This window comes from Gavia stellata, chromosome 1 (genome assembly GCF_030936135.1).
Source record: "Gavia stellata isolate bGavSte3 chromosome 1, bGavSte3.hap2, whole genome shotgun sequence".
Classification (NCBI taxonomy): domain Eukaryota; kingdom Metazoa; phylum Chordata; class Aves; order Gaviiformes; family Gaviidae; genus Gavia; species Gavia stellata.
Window position 1 is genome coordinate 59,248,035 of NC_082594.1, and position 21,290 is coordinate 59,269,324.

At 38.2% G+C, this 21,290-nt stretch overlaps 2 protein-coding genes across 2 annotated transcripts in view; one reads left to right on the forward strand and one right to left on the reverse strand.

The window, feature by feature from the left end:
- The window catches only part of UBAC2 (UBA domain containing 2), a 98,440-nt gene that overhangs the window by 45,818 nt on the left and 31,332 nt on the right, over positions 1-21,290 (forward strand). The window contains exon 5 of the mRNA XM_059820572.1: positions 21,118-21,241. Coding sequence (XP_059676555.1) covers positions 21,118-21,241 — 124 coding nt within the window. The remainder of the gene's footprint in view (positions 1-21,117; positions 21,242-21,290) is intronic.
- Positions 3,470-12,456, reverse strand: GPR183 (G protein-coupled receptor 183). Its single transcript, XM_009817829.2, has 2 exons — positions 12,416-12,456; positions 3,470-4,667 (listed from the first exon to the last, which is right to left on the reverse strand). The coding sequence occupies exons 1-2, from the start codon at positions 12,454-12,456 to the stop codon at positions 3,563-3,565; spliced, it is 1,146 nt and encodes a 381-aa protein (XP_009816131.1). The 3' UTR covers positions 3,470-3,562.

Here is a 21,290-nt window from a genome sequence, read left to right on the forward strand (position 1 = left end):
GAGCACTTGCAATAGTAGTCCTTAGTTTTGCATTCTCAGCAAAAGAAAAGATGAAGGCCCTAAATGCTCTTTTGCTGAAAATGCTTGTCTGTTTTGGGATTTTTCACATGATGCACCTTCACTTGGTCATGTGTTCAACAACTTGTGTCTATAAAACTTTCTTTTCTGGACTTGGGCAGAGACAGCCATTTGACCCCCATGATCATGTATGTATGTGCTCTGTCGCATTCACTACCAGATAAGATTTGAGAGACATGTCAGCAGTGGACACGTAGTCTAGTTGGAGTCCTCTTAGCAACTTCCCTAGCCCTACACTCCAAAGTGTAGAGTTAAAAGATATTCTAGCGTTTTGTCAAGAACATGGGTTTTAAGATCCTGACTGGACTTCACCCTCCAAATAGAGACCCAGTTTCTCCGAAGAACTTCAGTCAGATCCTCATAATGAGCAAGCCATTTGACCTGCTGTTACTTGTCAGGTGCTTTATTTAGATGTGAAAAGGGTGAGTGAGCTCCAGATCTGTATGACCATTTCCCAGCCTTTCATGTAGAAGGGGGCATTTCCTAGAATGTCTCAAAAGCTTTTTCCAAAGCAAAAGCTCATTTTCTTTTGCAAAGCTCATACTGCTTCAGCCACATGTTGCATGGTGTGGCACGCTCAAGTCTTTTAAGACAGACACATCTGTTATATACTCAGTGTTGGAGAGGACAAGCTATACCAGATACGGCTTTACCCCCTTTATTCATGTCTGCGCAGCATGCAGGAGGAGAGGGACCTGAGGTGTGCTACTACAGGTATCTGCTGTCGTAAAAATACTCATAGTCCAACAAACAGTACTGGGGGAAGAGTACCAGCAGGATGACTGGATAAGAGTATCTTGAAAAAAAAACAGTTGTTTGAGAACAGCTGTAAGTTTTCAATATTACTACTCTCTCTTGCTCCCATGCAGCAGCTTGTTACCATCTCTCTGGTGGCTACCAGCCCCACAGCACAGCTGGTAGAAGAAATAGGACAGATGCTCTCTAAACGACTTTAATGCAGTGTGTCCCAGGCCAACTGAAACCACCACCGCTACTTGTGACAGTTTCAGATAAGCACATAGAAAAGAGGCTCCTCATTGATATGAGCGTGCATGAGCTGTGAGTGTGTGCGGACAAGTAGCGAGGGGAAGCAGTGGCATCAGCTGCCACAGCTATAAATTGTCATGGTCTGTCTGTGTGTCTGTGCCTTTAGGACTCTTGTCAGGAAGCTGAGCTTATCTTAGCTTTTAAAGGTTTTTATTATGTTGGTTTCTTCAGCACTTGAGAAATACTAAAATAAGGAGAAAAAAATAGCTTTTCTCAAACCTGTATCTAACTGGACCAACGCTCTAAGGCTTATTAGAGCAAAAGCAGTATTTCAATGTAAAGTTAGCTGTTTGAGAATGTTGATGTGATTTAAAAACAAAGTCTAAATTTGAAAATAACAGAATTGCTAACATGAGAAAACAGGGATAGAGAAAGGTTTTCAATACAGATCTTCACTTTGTTTCCACTTAGAAGAGAAAAGATATCTGCATTATGTGGTGCTGTAATGTATATCTGAGTTATATTTTACAGACAAATATAAGAAAGACTTCTTGCCTTTAAGGTTTTATGATCTTAGATGAAACGCGTACCAAAAATAAAAAAAACAGACATTAGTAGAATAAAATGAGCTCGTACTGGTGTGATGTTAATAATACATATATTTTATTTCTGCAACTTTTAGTTATTCATGAGTGGTCTGTCTGTGGTTTTATCAGGTTATCATTTGCTTACTCCAATAGGAACAAATTCTTAAATAATATTTTAAAACAGTTTATTAAAAAAGCTGTCAAGAACAAAGCTGCTAGAGCATACAGAATTAAGTAGAACTTCTGTTAAAAATTATTTTTCTTACTCCATTTTCCTACAGCTGCATAGTGTCTTTTGTAATTAGAAACTCAATTTTGACAATCTAAGTGGTACAAAATATAGGGTCTTTTGCATTTCCTTTCCGATAAGAAAGTAATTATTAATTTAATGTTTCCGTCCTGCTATTCAGATATGACCCTTCCATGCTTGCAGGGAGGTGGAGATCAACACATGAGGAAGGAATTGCGGAGATGAGAAATGTAACTATGTTTGACTTCCAGTACAACCTCAATGCCAGAAAGATACAGCTGCAATAAATAACATTTATTCTTACATCTGGCATAGCTTTTACCAGTGATTATCAGGCACTCTTTAATTTTCCTTTTCCATCACAACCTCATGGTACAATTACCAAGTTGTGAAGGCATATTAATAAGATAGAAGACAAAAGAAAAGACATGGGGGCCAGGAACAAAGTAGGGAAGGAAACTGACACATGACGGAAGGGCACGACAGCAGGAACCCAGGGTTTGCATCCTGGATACTCAACTGGTATTGAGCCGATTCCCGCAGGATGTGTTTAAGTCATTTGGTCTCTTTGCTGGCCCAATTTCAGTGTGCCCAAAGGGATTCCAGATATGCTGTATGAAGGTGTGATGGGAAAGCTTGTTCTTTGCCAGCCTATCCTGCTCTTCTCATTTATTGATCTCTCAGGTAAACATCACTAAAAAGGAGGTGGCCATCTCACACCATCAGAATTAACCCATTAAATTACTTTTTGGTGACTTCAACTGAGAACACTTACTCCTGTTTCTAAAATGTTTGTCTTGTGTCCATGTCTGACTTCAGCAGAAGTTCTGAAGAATGCTGTATCACTGCTCTTTTAACTGAAACAGTGCAGTTTTCATATTACAGTCTCTTGCTTCAACTTATTTTTTGTGTTTATAAATAATTTATATACAGCTAGAGTAGAGACTTTTTACAATACACACTAGAAAGAAAAGTTCTCATTTAGGAAAAGGAGTAAAGAGATAATACACCTTGCAAAGATGAGTGATTTAATATACGGGAGAGGTTCAGTGTTGGGGAGAACCGAACAGTTCATTAACTTTTCATCTATTACATTTGACCATGTTATCTATGTGAATTGTCCAATAAGACATTCGTGCTCCAAATAATATAAAATGCAGTTTCACCTCTAAAGCACTTGTGATAGTCAAACGTGCACAGAAATTGTCCATTTTATCTCAAAGTTTGACTCCTTTGCTTGCGTGACTTGGCTGACAAAACCATTGCTTAATTGGAGCTCAGTGAGCGGTCTTGCAATTTTCAGGTATTCTGGTTGTAGTCAGTCTGAATTGTAAGCTATTTTTGTTTAATCCTTTCTCAGACACCCAAACTGTGAATCGAGTCTGTGTTTGCGTTAATAACTTCCAGGCACACGTATGTGTAGAATGGAATTTGAACATTCACAGTGGTTCATATTTCCTGGAAAAAATAATGAGATCAGTCAAAATGATACAGCTAGGAAATTACAATGCTGAGTTTTCCTGCTGTCCTGTGACAATTCTTTTTCAGTTCGATATCACTCCTTGATTTCCTGACATCCTGAGAAGCAGGGGAGCACTAAGAGTTTTTTACTGTGGACCCTGAATTTTTAAGCTTGCTCCACTGCAGTGTACTACCGACTTTATTTTTCAGGTAGCTTTCCATTGGAAGATTTTGCAAGTACCATCATTTGCGTTTCTCCCATGTCGCGTGAGCTTTCTTCGTGATGTGATCTGACAGCGCTTGAAATTGATACACTCACTTGTCGTCTCAATATTTTCATTACAGTTCTTTTGTATCCTTTGCATGCAAAGAAATAGATGAAAGGATCTAGGCAGCAGTTAAAATTCATCAGAAACACAGTGTAATGGAGTGACTTCTGGAAAATTTTCTTTTCAGTGCATGAGGGTTCGTTCTGAAGCTTCTTAATCATGTGTTGTATGATTGCAACATGGTAAGGGGTAAAGCAGATGATGAATACTATAATTACAAATATGATTGTATTGATGGCTTTTTTGTTTATCCCTGATTTTTCAGTCAGTGGGTTTTCCTTAGCCGTTTGAAAAAGTTTGCAGCTAATTTGAGAGTAACAAAATAGTATAATCCCCAGGGGAATAAGGTACCCTACTAAACAGGCAGCAAGAAGTATAAATGGTAGATGTGCTATTTTTTCAAAGTTTGGATATTCCATACATGTAGTCCTTTCTTTTTCTTCCTGTGACATGGGTTGTATAAGTAATGGGAAAGTTTGACTAAATACAAGAAACCAGATAAAAACACAAATGCCCTTGGCATATTTAATCCTTCTGATCTTGTATCGGAAGGGGTGGACCACAGCGAAAAACCTGTCAATGCTCAAACATGTCATGAAGTTTACACCTGCGTAGGTGTTGATATAGAACAAGAGAGCGGTTATTCGACATAATGCTTCTCCAAATGGCCAGTGAAATCCCAGGGCGTAGTAGGCTATCCTTGTAGGCAGGGCAATACAGAACAGGAGATCAGAGAAGACGAGATTTGTTGAATAGAGGGTAGTAGAGTTGATCTTCTTTCTGTTTTTAAAAATGACAGTGAGGGCAATGGTGTTTCCAAGCACCCCAAGAATTAAGATGGAGCTGTAGAAGACAGATAGTAGTATCCGTGCTGTATCTTTGTGCTCATATAAGTCACAGGTGGAACTGTTGGTCTGAGAAGCTGTGAAAGTGTCCATTTCTGTAACCACTGTTGTCACAGGAAGCTCAGTAGACCTAACATGAAAAAAAACCAAAAGGGAACATTTTGTAATAAATGTAGATAAACTTCTTCTGCATAACAACGGCCAACCTCTGTTGCAAAAAGCAAGATTGTAAAAAACTGAAATGAAACTTCATTATGGTGAAATACTTTTCAAGCCTCCTTCCAAAAACAAACAAACAAAAAGATGGCTCTTTTTGGCTTTTCTGTTTTGATCCCAATTCCTTCTCACCTGAAAAAAATCAGCCAGGGGGCAAAATAATAAACCAGGGATGTAATGTGTTTGGAAAGTGAAGTTTGTAGATGGTCAGGAGATGGGAGGCTGTTTAAAAGCAATCTCAGGGGAAAAAGGAGTCTGAAGAAACCACATGATAAAGGATCACATGAAGTCCCCAAGGGTCAGACGAGCAGACAAAATGTTTTACATATGTTACAGTTAAGTTTTAGGGAGTTTTTGTTTCTAACAATTCACATTGTGATGCTTTAACATGTTTCAAGAAAACAATTTTTTTCAGCATTCTTACCATGTTGGCGTTATAATAATTCAGCTTGTTTAATACTAGTTTTAAGAATTGGCTTTTGGAATCTAATTCAAATATTGTTACACACATAAATTCTTAAGACTACTACTTTACTCACTCCTCAATGGTGCTGTAAAAGAGAGATAATCCAGCTGAAATATTTCACACGTTGTCAGTTTAGTAGATTTTCGAAATTGTTTAACCTGCACAGTCAGAAGTAGCATGGAAGAGCTGCAAAGTGTCAGTGATTTGGAGGACTTAAAAATATAAAATATGATCCAGCAGAATTTCAGAAACGGAAAGGACCCCATCCTGTTGATACTGCTTCCAGTGCAAAATATTTCTCAGGTGTGTTGTTACCTGACAGTTGCATAGTGTAAGCATAAATGTCAGAAAGGATGGGGCATTGAAAGTTACTCCTCGAGCAGCTGTTCTGCAAAATAAGATTGCTTCTGTTTTAATGCAGAATACTATCTGGAGATAAAAGCGGTTGTAACCTGAGTTTTAAGTCCATCTGGTACCTTTAATTAAAATGTCTAGGTTGTTTCTGAGGATCCGCTTTTCACCACACGGTATTTACAAATCACTGTAGCCTGTTGTACCTTAAAGAACGCTTTCTGGAAAACACCTCTCAGTTTTAAGGATTTTAAGCTGCACATTTTAGAAAGTATTCATTATCCTTTTATTAACCTGTGAAAGCATTGAAAGGTTAGTATCTTCTTTCATGTTTTGAGGAGATTGTCCTACTTATTTCAGGTTGTTCACAGTTAATGTACCTGCAGGGGTGCATCGGGTCCCCTGTAAAGAGTAAACCTGCGGATAGTGGATGATGTGTATTAAAATACATAAATGAGTTATTTTACATATGTTTAAGGAAGAAATTTAGCATCCAGATAGTATATTAAGTCTATGTTTGCTGTGTTGCACAGGCAGTAGGAAAGACAGGTGAGTGATTTCTGACTGATAGATGTACAATGTTATGATTCTTAGATACCTGCACAGGTATCTACCATGTGTCAAGAGGTGGGAATACTGCATTCAGGGTTGGAAGTCAAATCCAAAATGGGAGTTTTGTGGTTTGAATAAGGGAATTAAACTGGCAAATAGGAACTTCAGCTGTAGTGCAGATTTAAGAATGTCTGTAATTTTATATTAGTTAATTCCGCATCGTTCACAGTATCTTGGTGTTAGTGTGTTAGATGATTGATTAATACAGTAGTTATTATCCTGAGGATAGTTCTGGTATACTTTTCTACTGTTCCATCTTTCCTCTTATAGAAACGTGTAGGATAGCTCTTGTTTTACAAAAGTGTAACAGATTGCTTTTTGCAGAAAATGGTGTGGGTTTGTGTAGGCACCTGGATAAGAGTCAGTGAGTTGTTTTGTTTTGTTTCCCTTACTTAAATGCTTCTGATTACTTGTTCACACTCCCAGCATGACATCTATCTTCTACTCATCTCTTCCTTGAAATTTAGGTAAAATAATTTCTTGAACATATGTAAGGAAGAATAAGATTTATGATAAACAGATCTATTGCAGTAACTACCTACAGCATATTAACTTCATAATTTTATTTTCACTGTAAAGTTGTAGTAGTTTTGGTTCATAAATAATGTGCATAATTGTCATGTCCATTCATTTGTCTTTCTATAAATATTTGTAAAATGTGGAATATCTATTACACAAACATGTTTAACTATGGTTTAGGAAAAATTCTGTAATTTCAGTTAAATACCTTTTTTTTTATATCAAGAGTAGAATTTCATAAAATTCATGTTACCTAATTTTGTGCTATGAAGTTGGATCTTTAATGTAATAAATTAATTTAGAACTTGTTGTTGCTCAAAATACGATGTTCACCCTCACATAAAACCATGGCTATATTGAGAAGGAGTCCTAGCTGAGAGACAGTTTATGTCTCTCCACAGTGCTAGCACGGATATACATGGGGAGCAGTTCCATGGCAGGAAAAACTGGCCACGAACAGATAAGAAAGCTGATGGACCACAGCTCATGGGCCTTCCAGGGCAGCGTGCACATCAGCTAAGCCGTGCTCCTTCACAGAGGATGTCAGCCCTGGGTGGGGAAAGTGTTCTTTTTGATACTCTGTTATCCCCAAAATATTTTGACTGTTAATGGAGGGAGCACATTTTATAATACATTTTATAGTAGACGTATGAGTATAGATCTAGATACTAGATAAGTATTAGTGTTGTCTCTATATGTAGGTATGTATGGCTATTTTTGAGCAGTCACCATGGTGTCTAGGCGCTATATTACCTGACTATATTTCATCTAAAAAAACCCACCAAACCTGAGATACTGTAGCTGGTTTGGGGCCCAGACGGCTGATAAAGTTGCTACCATCTGACAACTTAATGCACATCACCTGAGCTATGGTGATTTCTTTGTACATCTGAGCTCTTGTTGTTGGATGAACTCCATTCACCTCAGCAGGTATTTCACCTTTTCTTGTCAATCTTGAACAGGGCTGCATTTAAAAAAATACTTTCTTCCTAAAAGGTGTCTAGACTATTAAGTAAAACAAGACGGTTTTTTTGAATCCTAGTCCTTGTGTCAGGTTGCTGTTTCTTTCTTGGCAGCAATCCTTAGTAATCAGCTTATTATACATACAGAGCATATGACATCCTCCACAGAATGGATCTGAAAAAACAACAGCAGGCCCATTTTGCGTACTTGTTGTGTGTTTTGCATTCTTGGAGTAAAAATGGAGAATGTTACCTCCTTACTGCTGCAAACCTCAGACTAGCTGGGCTTGATTCTTATTGATTTTACTGAGCTGTCTGCCTGAGTACCTTATGAGAACATGGCCATTTACTGTCCTGAATCCAGATGCACCGTTGAAGCTACCCCCTGGAATCACTACCAAAACGTTTGCTCTCCTAGGTTGTTGGATTGAATACCCCTCCCCAGTGGCTTTCTGAGTTTATTAATGATACTATTTTGAAGTATATACTTGAAAAAAGATAACATTAATTTGCCTTACCAATTTAATAATTTTAGAAGACATTGCCACAATTTTTTGGCATAGAGGTCCATGCAAAATTTTAAGGCATAAAGTATTTAAAATTCCTGTCTTTATATCGGTATTGTAAAGAAAGTTGTTCAGCTTTTCACATTTTCTGAGTCTGCAGACATACGATACTTAGTGACACAGACCACTTACTCATTCAGTGTGACCTGGTGTATAATCCAAATTATGTTACTATTTTAGTTATTTGTGTATGGATTCCACTAATTCTTCATTTAAAGCATATTTTCCAAAATGCTGTTTGGTCTTAATTTGGAGAACTGAAGAGAAAGCGAAATAGCCATTTGTACTGTAGTTTTCGGTCAGTCACCCTCCCTATTAAAAAATGGGGCTGTCTCTTACTTAAATTTCTCTAAAATTAATTTGCAGTTGCTGTTTTTGTTGAGCTTTTCCCCTTTATACAATCTCATGGTTTTGGCAATTCAGGGTGGACTTCTCAAATGTCTCGCCACAAGTCCTATGACATCTGTTCTAACCCCAGCTTAGTCCCACACAGGAGATGGGGTTCCAGATGCCTCTTGGTATCAGTGTACCTGGAAGCATACTCACCACTATGTCCCTGCTTTTTCTGCTCAGTTGATTAGGTATCTGAGAGAGAGTTGTGTAGAGCATTGTGTGAGCACTGGGAGCTTGTGAAGTTAGTACACTGTGATCCTGGAGTGCTCCTCAGATTCACTGTGTCCTAGGATATCTCCAGTCTGGGGGCATGGTCATTGCCCTCTGCTTCTACCTGGGAGGACCTTACGCCTGGGAGAGTTTAAAATTAATTTTAATATTATGCCTAGGCTTGTAAACAGTGCAGTTTGTTCTTTACTGTTCTCTCACTTGCCATTTTCAAGTCCTAGCATTGCGTTTGCTTTCTGACCACCAATGGAAAAAAAGTTTTTCTTTAGCCAATTACTTTATGAGATTTGTTAGCTAGCCAGCGTTTAGTCTATTCTGTGTGCTTTCTTGATGTTTGATAGCAATAGTATCCACTTAGGGGAAAAAATCACAGTACCAAATCAAGCCACTTACAATATCTAGCATGTCTGAAATCTGTGCAGGTGCCTTTCTAAGCCAATTTTGTAATCTCATCAAAGAAGGAAGGTAAATTGTTCTAGGAGATTGGTTTTCTGTGAAAACGTTTGGCATAATTAGTTCTACATTTATACTGCAGTACGCAAGAGCCCAGCTCAGAGTAGAGTGGCCACTGCAAAAGGTGTTTGATGAACAGAATGGTGGCTCCAGTCTGGAAGTCCTATGTAATCCAAAGCCCTGGTTCATAGAGATGTTCATGTATGATGAGCTTTATATGTAGTATCGTAATGTTACATACATTTAGCTATTAACAAGCATAGACTTAAGCTATGAGCCAGCAATTGCAGTGTTGCAACCTTAGATTACATGGGTTTGGATTATGTGCAAGCAGCGATACAAAGTCCTCTCTCTATGCTAAATGAGTTTTCTTCTTGTTCTCATCTCCTGCTTTTGCTGAAGGAACACCATCTGTCTTTTCAGCAGAACAGGGAACATGAAAAGAGTTTGTGTATTGTAATCTAATGTGTGATTTGTCTGTGTCTCTTCATAATTGTCATTCTTTGGAGATGAATCCCTGGTCCATCTGTCTAGTAGCTAATTTAAGAGGGATACCAATTAAATTCTTGGAAAGGCAGAGCAGATCATTAGAAAGATCTCTCCTGGCTCTATACATAGTATGGTTTAGTCACTTTGAGATGGACAGTATTTCTTTAACAAACAGTATTGCAGAATAATATTGTTTACGTATGCATAAAGAGTGTAAATGATCTAAAAGGAATGGTTGGGAAAGAGACTTCTCTTTCCCAACAATGCCTGACCTGAGGATTTACTGAGCTTACAGACCTCTATAGGTGTAAGCTGTGTAAGTCTAACAGAGTTTAAAAACAGTAGAAGAGGGGAAATATGCAGTGCTGTGGTTATGTAGGTTTAATTTTCTCCTTAATCTCTAATTGTTTTCTGTTGACCAGTCATATTTACTGTTTGAATTTCTAATTTACCGTACAAGTGATCTTCATTGTAGAGTGTTTTCTCTGTTTGAGAAAAAGTCTTGATTCAACGAAGTTATGTATGTTAAGAAGTGCGCATGCCAAGTTGCATAGTTAATATAGAAAGAACATACACCTACAGTACATATATCTAGGTGTATGTATTGGCAGCTTGGGAACTACACATGGTTTAATAAAAGCTGAGGAAGAGACAGGCATGTCCTAAAGCTTCCTGTTTCTTTCTAATATTTTAACACTCATACGCTTCCCAGTGCATTATGTTAATTCACCTTTTTGTGTCCTAAATGACAATGAGTAGGCCTAATGACCTGAAGACTGAATCCTCAGGTCGCAACCCATAGCTAATTTTGATGAGATAGTTTCCAGGCTAATACTTTTGTTATTTCTTGGTATAGACCCAAATTTCGTGGAGTACTAATTTGTAAGCCACTTGTCAGAGAATCCCAAGTATGCTTTTCGTGAATGAAATTGTCTTAATGATGGCTATGAAGAATTATAATATTCTTTAAGTGCTTAACAGTTTGCAGATGCACACGTTGTGGGATCTTTATGGTCCTGCTTTTATCTAGTACTATAGATTTTGCAAAGTTGTATGACAGTTATATTTGGCGCTCAAAAATAATAGAAGCTACAGTAAGAGAAACAGAAATAAAGAAGTTGAGTTGAAATGCTGCATAACTAATTAAAGAAAAAGTGGAAGTCATTTGAAGCGTACGTGTCTCACTCTTACCTGTTGGATCTCTCTTTCCAAATGCGATCCGTCCTATGAAAAGTGTGAGGACTATCTAACGTAAATCATCTCTGCCAAAGATGCATGTTAATGTGAAGAGCCGTGTTGACGCTGAGATGATTAACGTTCCTTTAGTTTACTTGGCTAAGTATACTAAATGTAAAAAGGAGAGAGCCTAAAATACAGCAAATAAACAAAAAAAACCCTGAGCCACTGGCAATTACATTCCTGCAAGCAGAAGAAAAAAGGGGTCAAATAACAATTTGTATTTTAGTACTAGAAAACATGCACACCTTTATGTGATTTTTGTTTTTTCCTGGGTGATATGGAATCTGTACAGGTACAGTCTTTAATTTTAGAGGTTACAACTTCAGAACTGTAGCTCAAATTTATTATACATTACATGTATGCATACTCCTTAATCTTTCAAACAGAAAGGAATGAGATTTGAGCTCTTAAAGACTAATTGCCAGGTAAGTTTTCGGTTCCCTCGTCTCTTCAGGAGGATCCGTGAGCATGTTAGACCTCTTGTATTCTGTGCTCAAAGGCATGCATGCCGTCTCTATTTTTCAAGATAAATGATAGTTGAGTTATTGTCTGTTGAACAGTCTATCTTGTTTTGCCAGTATAATAGGACAAATGGATCCTTTTTAATTGGGAAAATGTATGAAAATCATATCACTTGTAATACTTCTTTAGCTTTGTGGCATGAACATCAGTAATAAGGAGAAGGATGTTTGGTGATTGTGATTCAGAAAAAGAATTTGTTGTAAAAACTTTGAAAGAAATGCATGTCAGAAGGTAAAAGAGGAATTAGGTCATAAAACTTTGCATTCTTAAAATATTCTGTTGCAATATTTAGACATGAGAAGAGTGACTGAGGAGTTCTTGAGCTGATAATAAAGGCTGTTTCATAGACCAGAAGCGCATGTGATAGAGCAAGCTATGCATTCGTGAACATAGTACAGATTTGTTTTAAGGCTGTTTGCTACTATTAAAGTATTCTGCAAGGTTCAATGAACGACCTAAGAACTGCAATGCTTCCCTTACTACTTGTAGAGTAGTTATTTCTGCATTAGTGTAATTTAAATTACTATTGCTAAAAAAAATCGTCTAAGCTAATGCAGTATCAAATGTTTGCCTGTGATTTTCAAAAGGCTGTATTGCAAGAAAGGACTTGAAATAACCTGTTGATGCTGTGGGTCAACAGATCCTTTAAATAAAAATTAGCTGGCAGCATATTAATATGTCAACATAAAATATCACAGAATTTCTTCCATGAGCCTTGTCTCTCCCATCCAAAGATCATTTATCCTTCCTACCACATAAAAATATTCAGTATAATGCAAAAAAGAAATAATCTTTCTGGAATTGTTTGCTGTTGTTCAGTGAAAAAAAAGATTTTAAAAAGTTAATTCTTTTCTGTACTTACATATCTGTAGCTTCTTGGATCCTCTGAGCAGTTAAGGGCATTAACAGGACGGCTTGACTGTGAAAGTTTACCCTTGCACATTGTTTTCAAGAGTGATTACGTGAGTCTCTCTTGTGGGAGGGGTAGGTTTTTTCAAGTGCTTAAAAAAAAACCTTGTTTGTATGCTGGTCCTGATTTGCTGCCTACTGTTTTATGGGATGTGAAAGCATCTATTTTTAATCCTTTTACAATTAGTCTGTTCAAAGAGAGTAATTAGAAACAACCCTCCTGCCTCCCCCTGAAGTTACGCATTACTGACTGTCGTAGAAGGGACTTTACCCAGAGATTTACTTGACTAATTGTTAACCAGCTAAAATCCCTGAGTGAAAAACTTTGTTTATATGCCATTTGCATTTAAAAATAACTTAAATTTAGTTGGTAGCAAAGAGCTGTATGATCAGTACATGCTTTAAAACTGCTTCTTACTGATCAGATCTGACACAGCACAAGAAAACCTCAGAATTGAGGCACGCTGAGATGCTGTGTAAAAACAGACATCTCAACAGCCTGTGTACATTCCCAGCACTGTTTTAGTATCATAATGATGAGGCTTTACAGAAATACCCTTCGAAAATATATGAGGGAGTTGAAGAACTCTGGTGGTTTGAGAGATTAATGAGGATGTGTGCCTTTGTAAACTGTTTATTGCATTTTGAGCAAGGAGGATGATAATAATAATAATAATAATAATAATAATAATAATAATAATACACATGTAAGGTAAATACATTAAAGATAAAAAGCTTTTAAAACACAAATCTGATTCCCCAAAAATGATACTGATAAGAATGGGTGGCTAGGGAATAGGAAAGGAATGGGATGTCAAATTGTGAGGTAGCCCCTTGTTACCTGGAATAACCTTGTTTCTGGGTAAAGAACGTTGATCTAAGAGTTAAATGGTGTGTTTGTTAAGAGGGTTTTGGAGATCAGAGATAGATGGAAAATCCTGTCGTTTGCTGTTAGAGGCTGTGGTTGAGAGTTACCTGGGATTTTCCCCAAAACTCACACTGTTCGTTCATGACTGCAAAGGACTATTTATCTTTAAAGTGGCCTCATTCAGTGGCCTGATTTTAAAGAACCAGCAAGTAGGCATGATGATGCTATTTTTGGCAGGTCCAATGGGTGTTTCCTGCTACAATCTGATAAAATATTGCCTTCCTTTGATTAAAATACATTACTAGATTGTACCCTGTGAGTCACACTGATGTATTAGCTACCAATCCAGCCTAGCACGATGTGATGTTAATTGCTTGAGCTAAATGATACAAGTTGCATTCTTTCACTCACTATTTAATCTTCTAGCTATTTGGTTTCTGTTCTTATATAGCTGCTGTTTCTCCAATATCTGTTTGACTGTTCCAGGATTTGAACATTTAAACTAAGAAATGGCGTGTATCAAAAAGTGTGATTTATGTTTGGTTTTACCATTTGTGTTCAAAAGCTTACTGTTTTGGTTTTGGCATGCAAGGAGAGTAACATGTAACTTAATATACTAATTTGTTACTTTCAGAGATGGTGATATCAAAGCAGAGCAGTTAATATTTTTACCAGTATGTTATGATGCCTATGATGATTTGTTTTCTGTCTGCTTACTTAGTCCCTAGTCTATTTGAGCAGTTTACAAATGGTACTGGATTTAGCTTTACAATTCCATATCTAGACAGCTACTACCCAAGGTAAGAAATTACTTCTGAATTACATAGGGTGTTTATGGATCAACCAGAAAATGAATCCAGCCAGCCTGTTTCTTAACTGAAAAACTGCCTTCCCTTCCAAAACTAACTCCTTTTGTTTTCTGGGAGACAGGTCAGCTGTCTAGAACTAACCTGTAGCTGAAGCCTGTCTTTTTTTGTAGACAAACATGATTTCTCAAGTGACCTGAGTTAAGAGGAACAGTAAATGATGACTCACCAGTGAGTCATGGTAACTCTTCAGAGGCCAAATAAAATGTTAGGTTAATCTAGATGAAGAAGAAGAAATTAAGCACCGAAGCTTAGATGAACTTGGGACACTAAAAACTTTAATACAGCTGTTGAACACTACCTCCTCAACAAAATACTCTGACATCTAAATCCCTTCAACGTTTCCTCATGCCTTCATATGTCTTCCGCCTAGCTCCAGTGTCTGTGCCAGATTTAGCTGAGTATGGGATTCACTGGGAGCCCTTGCCTTTTAGAAAGGTGCAAGCTCCTTTCTTGCTGAACTCAAACTCTGGTTTGGTTAATATGATCAGTCATGAAAGCAAAGCTACCTGGTAAGCTGTCACCATCAATTCCTTGCTGTAGACATCTGATGCAGAGTAGCAACTGTCGGTGGGTAAGCATGGGTAACTAACTCTGTAACACCTAGCTGACATTAATAACTTACCAGTTAAGGATAAATAGTTGTCCCTGTGATACTGTACTCATTTGTGGCATAGGATTTGGCCAGCCATTCCTATACAGCTCCATCGGTTTCATCTGTATCTCCATACTTTGACCTTCACATGAATGGCAGCATGCTAATCATATATTAAATAAAGGACAGGGGCCTTGATTTAAAAAAAAAGAAATTATCTTCATAGTGCTATAAGCTGAATAATTCTTTGATGGTCTGCAGTAATTGCTTGCCTGAGGGCAGTATATTGTGAATGCCTAACTGAAGAAATTTTATGTTGTATATTGCAGCAGGCTGGTAGAATAGAAATGGTCAGGTACCATAAGTCAGCTTTGCACGACAAAGGTTGAGGGGAGATAGAATTAACTTTTTAGAAAAAACTAAAGAATAATGATTACATATGTTAGCATCTTATTAATGATGACTAAATTAAAACTGAAATTGGAAGAAAGATTCTAGCCAGCAGAAGAGGAAAGGTCTGGATTAGCTCGCCAATGGGAAGGGAGGGAAAGGAACCTGAAACTGGTTTACAATGGAGCTGAGCAGTTTACAGAATAAATTGTTGGGTAGTCTTGGCATTAAAAACTAAAGCTTTTTTTAGGAGAGGTAGGTGTCTGACTTCTGTCTTCATGAGGGGACTGTAAAGTGTTTGATTGGTTGGTTGGTCGGTCTCATATTTTAATGAACCCAAAGTTGCAGTGATTCTGCTGAAATATCCATGAACAGGAGGAGCCTCTCTTTTCCCCTCAAGATGCCCAACTTCAACGTTTGTCTTGGGCTTTTTCTTCTGCCTTCTTCCTGCATTCCTGTGAAATATTGGCAGTTAGATACATGAGTATTGGGTAACGTACCGTAATGCTTTTTCTGGTATTGAGAGGCCTCAGGCACTGGGGTGTCCTGCTCACGTGTAGCAAAAGGGTTGGGTGCAATAGATGATTCCTTTGAGTCCTGGGCTCCATCCATCATGCAGAGGATCCCAACCATCAAGGGTGGTCACATTCCAGGGAGTTACCTCATTTTAAGGAATCTTATTAAGAATGTTTAACATTTTCAGAATAAAGGTTTGCACCTTAGATGTAATATGGCAGTGTCTGGACTGTAGCCTGTCAGGCAGTCTCAGCCTGCAGGAACACAAAGCACTGAAGTAAGTTAGTAACTTGAATTACAAGAATAGTGTTTACATGCTCTGTATTATCTGCAGCTGCTTTTGTAACTGATATTTTTAGTCCCCCAAAAAAATGTGCTTGTGAATTTGTCAGGTTAATGTTTTTAAGAACTTAAATGAAGAAAAAAACAGCACCACAGTTAGTAAGTGTAGTGAGTCATTCTGAATAAAATAACAGGTTATTTCTGACAACAGCAGATATTTTTGCAGAGGTAACATCTAGCTTTCTACACATTTGTTCATACATTTGAGAACCATTTTTTCTGTATTTTGTGCATGTATTTACTAATCTTAAAATGTTTTATTTTAATCTGCATTTAATATTTACCCTTTTAAACAATAAGTAGCATGTTTCTCTTATGAGAATTACTTGCCCCTGATTCTTTCTTCTCTGCCAGCAGTTTCTACATCTCTGTTTTTTTTTTCAAGATTATTGTTTCTTCAAATTGTTTTTCTCTCTGTGCAAAGCCAATCTCATCACTTCATACGATGTAGAATGTTCCCATCTGCTCTGCTGTGTTTCTTTTTCACTGCAAATGTTGAAATTTAACATGCTGTTCAAAATGAGGATATAACTGTTGCAGAGCCTGCTATTACAGTACACCTTTGGGATGGACATGGTGTCCATATAGAGTGTTCAAACTCTAGAATTGAATCTTCGAGGTTTTAGAGTTCTGGTTTGTTTGAAAATTTTATTTTCTAAACCACATGACTGAAATTAACTTCCTAAACATGAAGTGGGCATAAACTCAGTTTAAAGTCAGCACGTATTTGTGTCTATGGCCCTTCTTTGCATACAGACATCTCAAGTTTCTAGTAGAAGGTAATCATGGCACTTGAAAGGATCTTCCTGATATTCTCGTAATATAATGAACACAGGGCTAGGATGAAGGTCTCTGGAAAAGGAGAGATAGTAGAGGAAAGGAGATTAAAAGGGATGAAGGGAAAAGCAAAAGTAAGTGGAAAAGAGAGAAGTGAAGGAAAAGAGAGGATTGAAGTAGTCCTTCAATAAGAGTATTTTTTCCACTTGTAGGTGTTGAATCTGACTATATGTTACCAAACAATTAAATAACATAATTAAAAGAGTTAAGAACCAGTCCTTTTATTTACAGTACATATATGGATGTCTGTACCTGTGTAGTGAAATACAGGAACAGAAATCCCTCCAGTGATTATGAGCTTCAGGAACAAGGCTTTGATTATTCACAGAATAATAGAGTAGCTTAGGTTTGACAGGACCTCTGGCAGCCACCTAGTTCAACCCTGGGTTCAAAGCATGTCCAACAACAAGAAGTTACTTAGGGCTGTGTGTCCAGGCTGTATCTCTGAGGATGGAGATTCTAGCTCTGGGCAATGTGGTACAATACTGGACCATCATTACCCCCAGCTGGACTTGCTCCAGTATATCAATGCCTTTCTTGAAGCAAGGAGCCCAAAAGTGGACACAATGATTCAGGTTCAGGCTCAGAAGTGCTGAACAATCACTCCTGTTGGCCTGGTGACTATGCTCTTGATAATGCAGCCGTGTATGCGATTGGTCTTTCCTGCAAGGGTGAACTGCTGATTAACATTCAAAGGGTTCTCCAGCTCCTTGTCTGCAAATCTGTTTTCTAGCCAGTCTGTACCATTGCACAGGGTTATTCCAACCCAGGTGGAAGACTCTGCAGTTGCTTTTGTTGAACTCCGTAAGGTTCCTGTCAGCCTGTTTCTCCAGCCCATCAAGGAGTATCTGGATGCGGCCCTGCTCTCCAAAGTATTGACTTCTCCCTCCAATTTGATGTCATTCACCGACTTGCAGAGAGTGCACTCTGTCCCATCATCCAGGTCATTAATAAAGACAATAAATAGTGTTGGCCCTAGTGTGGATCCTCGAGGGAAGCTGCAAGTAACTGGCTGCTGCTTGGACTTTGTACTGCTGGTCAGAACCCTTTGAGTCTGGCAGGTCAGGTGGTTTCCCTCAAGTCTGCTTATCCAGTCCACATCTTCCCAGTTTTTCTTCACGGACACAAGAGGAGACCGAGTCAAAGACCATCCTAAAGTCAGAGTGTACAACATCCACTGCCACCTTCTTCCTTGTCCACAGCGCCAGGGTCACCCTTGGTAAATCCATAGGGGCTGTTAGCAATTGCCTTGTCCGTCATGTGGCTGGCAATGGCTTCTAGGAGATTTGCTTTATAACTTTCCCAGGGACAGAGGTGAGGCTTGTAGCTACCTGAATCCTCTTCTTGCCCTCCTTGAAGATGGGTGTGACACTGGCATTTTTCCGGTCTTCAGGAACCTGCCCTGATCACCATGATGTTTCAGTGATAGTAATATTGGCCATCTCCCTTAGCGCCCTGAGGTGCATCCCATCTGGTCCTGCTGACTCCCGTATGGCCAGCTGGGCTCAAGAGCTTCCTGGCTGTCTTCCTTTACAGCAGGTGTTGCTTCAGTCCCGCAGGAGGCTCAGGGAGGCCTGAAGGCAAAACTAACCAGTGAAAACTGAGGCAAAAAAGTCATCGAGTACCTTGCTTTTTTCATGTCCTTTTGTTGTCCCTTAATGTGTCAGTCATATTCTAGTGTTGTTACATAGATAACTTCTCTGAGAGACCTGCTGTAGTTAAGCAGCATCTCCATATAGATATTTCAAAATAAGGCATGAGTAATGTTTAGAAAATTCTGAAGGCAACAGAAAAGATTAATTGACATTTTCAAAGTAAAAGTACAGATTTATATAATGAAAGTTGAGGGCGAAAGTTTAAAATTAATCGGAATAAATTTTCACACAGTGGAGTCACCTGTACAAATGAGTTTCACAAAATACTTTGAAGGGCACTAGTTTTGACATTTTAAAAAAAGATATCTGAATGGATATTTGTGTAATACCTATTTATACTAGATGTGAACTCTGTCTAAAAACCAAAAACTGATGTCTTTTGAGGCGTACATCTGTGGTGCCTAAAAACTTACTGGTTTAGGAGGAAAGTCCATTTTTAGGTTTCCTCCAGCTCCCCTAGATTGTCAGGTACCAAGCAGTGTCAGACGCTGGACTTTGAATTACATGGATCACTACCCTGGACTGGGGTGGTGCTTTCTATGGTCTCTGTTGACATTCATGGTGAATATTAACATTTAAGGAACCTTTCAAAATTCTCTAATCTCTTTTTAAAACGCACTTGCAGTCATGGGAAATTCCTTTTTGTACTTTCCCATCTTACGATTGAGTGCACTTTTGCATGTGAAATTTCTGTGTCTGCATCACTGTTTATCACAGGAGGAACAAAACCTGAGAAGCGTGCCACAATTTTGGTACTCACTCAGGTCATTTGGTAAGAGTAGAAAGAAATAATTTAAAATTACTTTTCTAAGAGGGGAAAAGATCTTTTTTCTTTGTTTTTCTTGTCTCTTTCATTTATAAAACCTGACTTACTTCAGTGAATATTGTCTATAATAGAAGCACTTCTGATGAAGAATTATTTTTGTATGTAGCACTCTTGTAGTTGTGCCTATCAACTCCTACAACTTAAATAATTTGATTTTTTTAAGAATGTCTTGTGTGTGTTTATACAGGTAGTTTTTGTTTATGTAAGGATTGTATGCAAAATTGAACATTTTTCAGTAGTTCCTGAGTTAGCATTCTCTATACATTCAAGTGCATCTGACTGTGCATTAAATGGATTATGCTAAAAATGTTTCTGTAATTAAACTGTATTTAAGTTCTCAGAGAGGAAGCTTCAGCACGCTGAACTTCAGCTATAACAAACAAAATGCTCTTAAGTCACAGCCCATTAAATGAGTAAAAATAATATTTGAAGGGTTTTTTTTATGGCTGTGGGTGTTGCATTTGGCAGTTATTCAGGAAATGTAAGTTTTAATATTCAGACCATCATTTCACATAGTATTACTCCTATCAGTAGCTCCTCCATAAGGGAAATGTATTTTTGACTGAACACTTCAAGTTATTTAGGTCCTGGTTTGTGCTCTTTGCAGAATTCCCGCAGAGTATCATAAGATCCCTTTCATGTAAAGGCCTGTGGAAACTGCAACCCTTGAAACTTTTGATAAGCTGACGAGCAGTGAAAAATTACCTGGTGCAGCATACCACTTGTGCCTGTCCGGACACAAGGCAGCACAGAACTACAGGCGAGGATTCAGCTGGGGGTGACAGGCACTTTGCAGATAGCCTCCCGCTGCCTGCTGCCTGCAGCTTGCTGCCTGGAGGTCACTGCCACCACAGCTCAGCCAGTGGAGCGGGTCGTGTCTGCCTGACGTACTGTTTTCCCCCCTTCTCCGTCCTTGGAAATATTTTTCTTCTAGAATCTCCCATATCCCTGCCTTTGGCATTGGCTCTGCTGTGGCCTCTCCTCTTGATTTTAATGTATGGTTTAGTTTTCTGGATGTTTTATCGTGAGGAACACAGGTTTTGTATCTGGGCATATGAAATGTACCAGTTATGTTCACAAGTTATCTGGTCATTGTAAAAGGTGCTTGAGTTTTAAATTCTATGAAACTGCTTCCAGTGAGGGTTTAGAAACTTAATAAACATCTTGTGCTGTGATTAAGGTGAGGACCCTAAAGAAAGTTAGTTATTTGTAGGGCCATGGAATTCAATGGCAAAGGGAAGTGAAATCAAATTGTCAATATTCCCATCTTAGATACTGCAGTCTATCGGGAGTCCTCTAACACCTTAAACCTGGGTGAATATAAAGCTTAACTTCATAAGTGAAGTGGTTTCTATGACCTTTTGGGATGTATATAATCCTTACCATTTGTCTGCTTGGATCAAAGAAGTTTTGTTCTGAACCGGGATACTACTGCTTTATAGAAACAGTCTGCTATTAGACTAAATATGTTGCCTTCTCTGCTGCCTCCAGTCCTAAACTTCTGGAAATAAGATACTTTTTGTCACCTGTTTCTTCTTTGCAAGGATATTTGCCAAAGACTAGCGGTTTGTTATTTGCTAATGAATCTCTTCTCCTGAACGCCACAAGTTACCTAATCATTGCTTCCCAAAAAAGACCTTTTCTTGCAAAGTGGTATTGCATTTTGATTGATATGCACTTAGGATTAATTACTTTTGATTGTTTTACACTGCTGTTGCTACTGTCATTCTCATTAATCATCTCTATCTTTCTTTTTGCAGCTTGGGTCCTGTGTTTGCTCTGTTTGTACCGTTTTATTCCTCCATTCCAAGAGTGCAGGTGACACAAGTATTAGGCCACTTTTCTATCACAAACAAGACACTGGTCTATATATTGGGTTTACAGGTATGGTATGTACTTGCTTTTTCATCTTTTAATGAATTACTAATGTAGT

What these genes read in the sequence shown, in the direction of transcription:
- GPR183 (XM_009817829.2), bottom strand. Translation starts at nt 12,456, where the DNA reads ATGCCCTTAACTGCTCAGAGGATCCAAGAAGCTACAGATAT. An exon ending in ATCCAAGAAGCTACAGATAT is followed by an intron (nt 4,668 to 12,415) that starts GTAAGTACAGAA and finishes TTTTCATGTTAG; the next exon opens with GTCTACTGAGCTTCCTGTGA.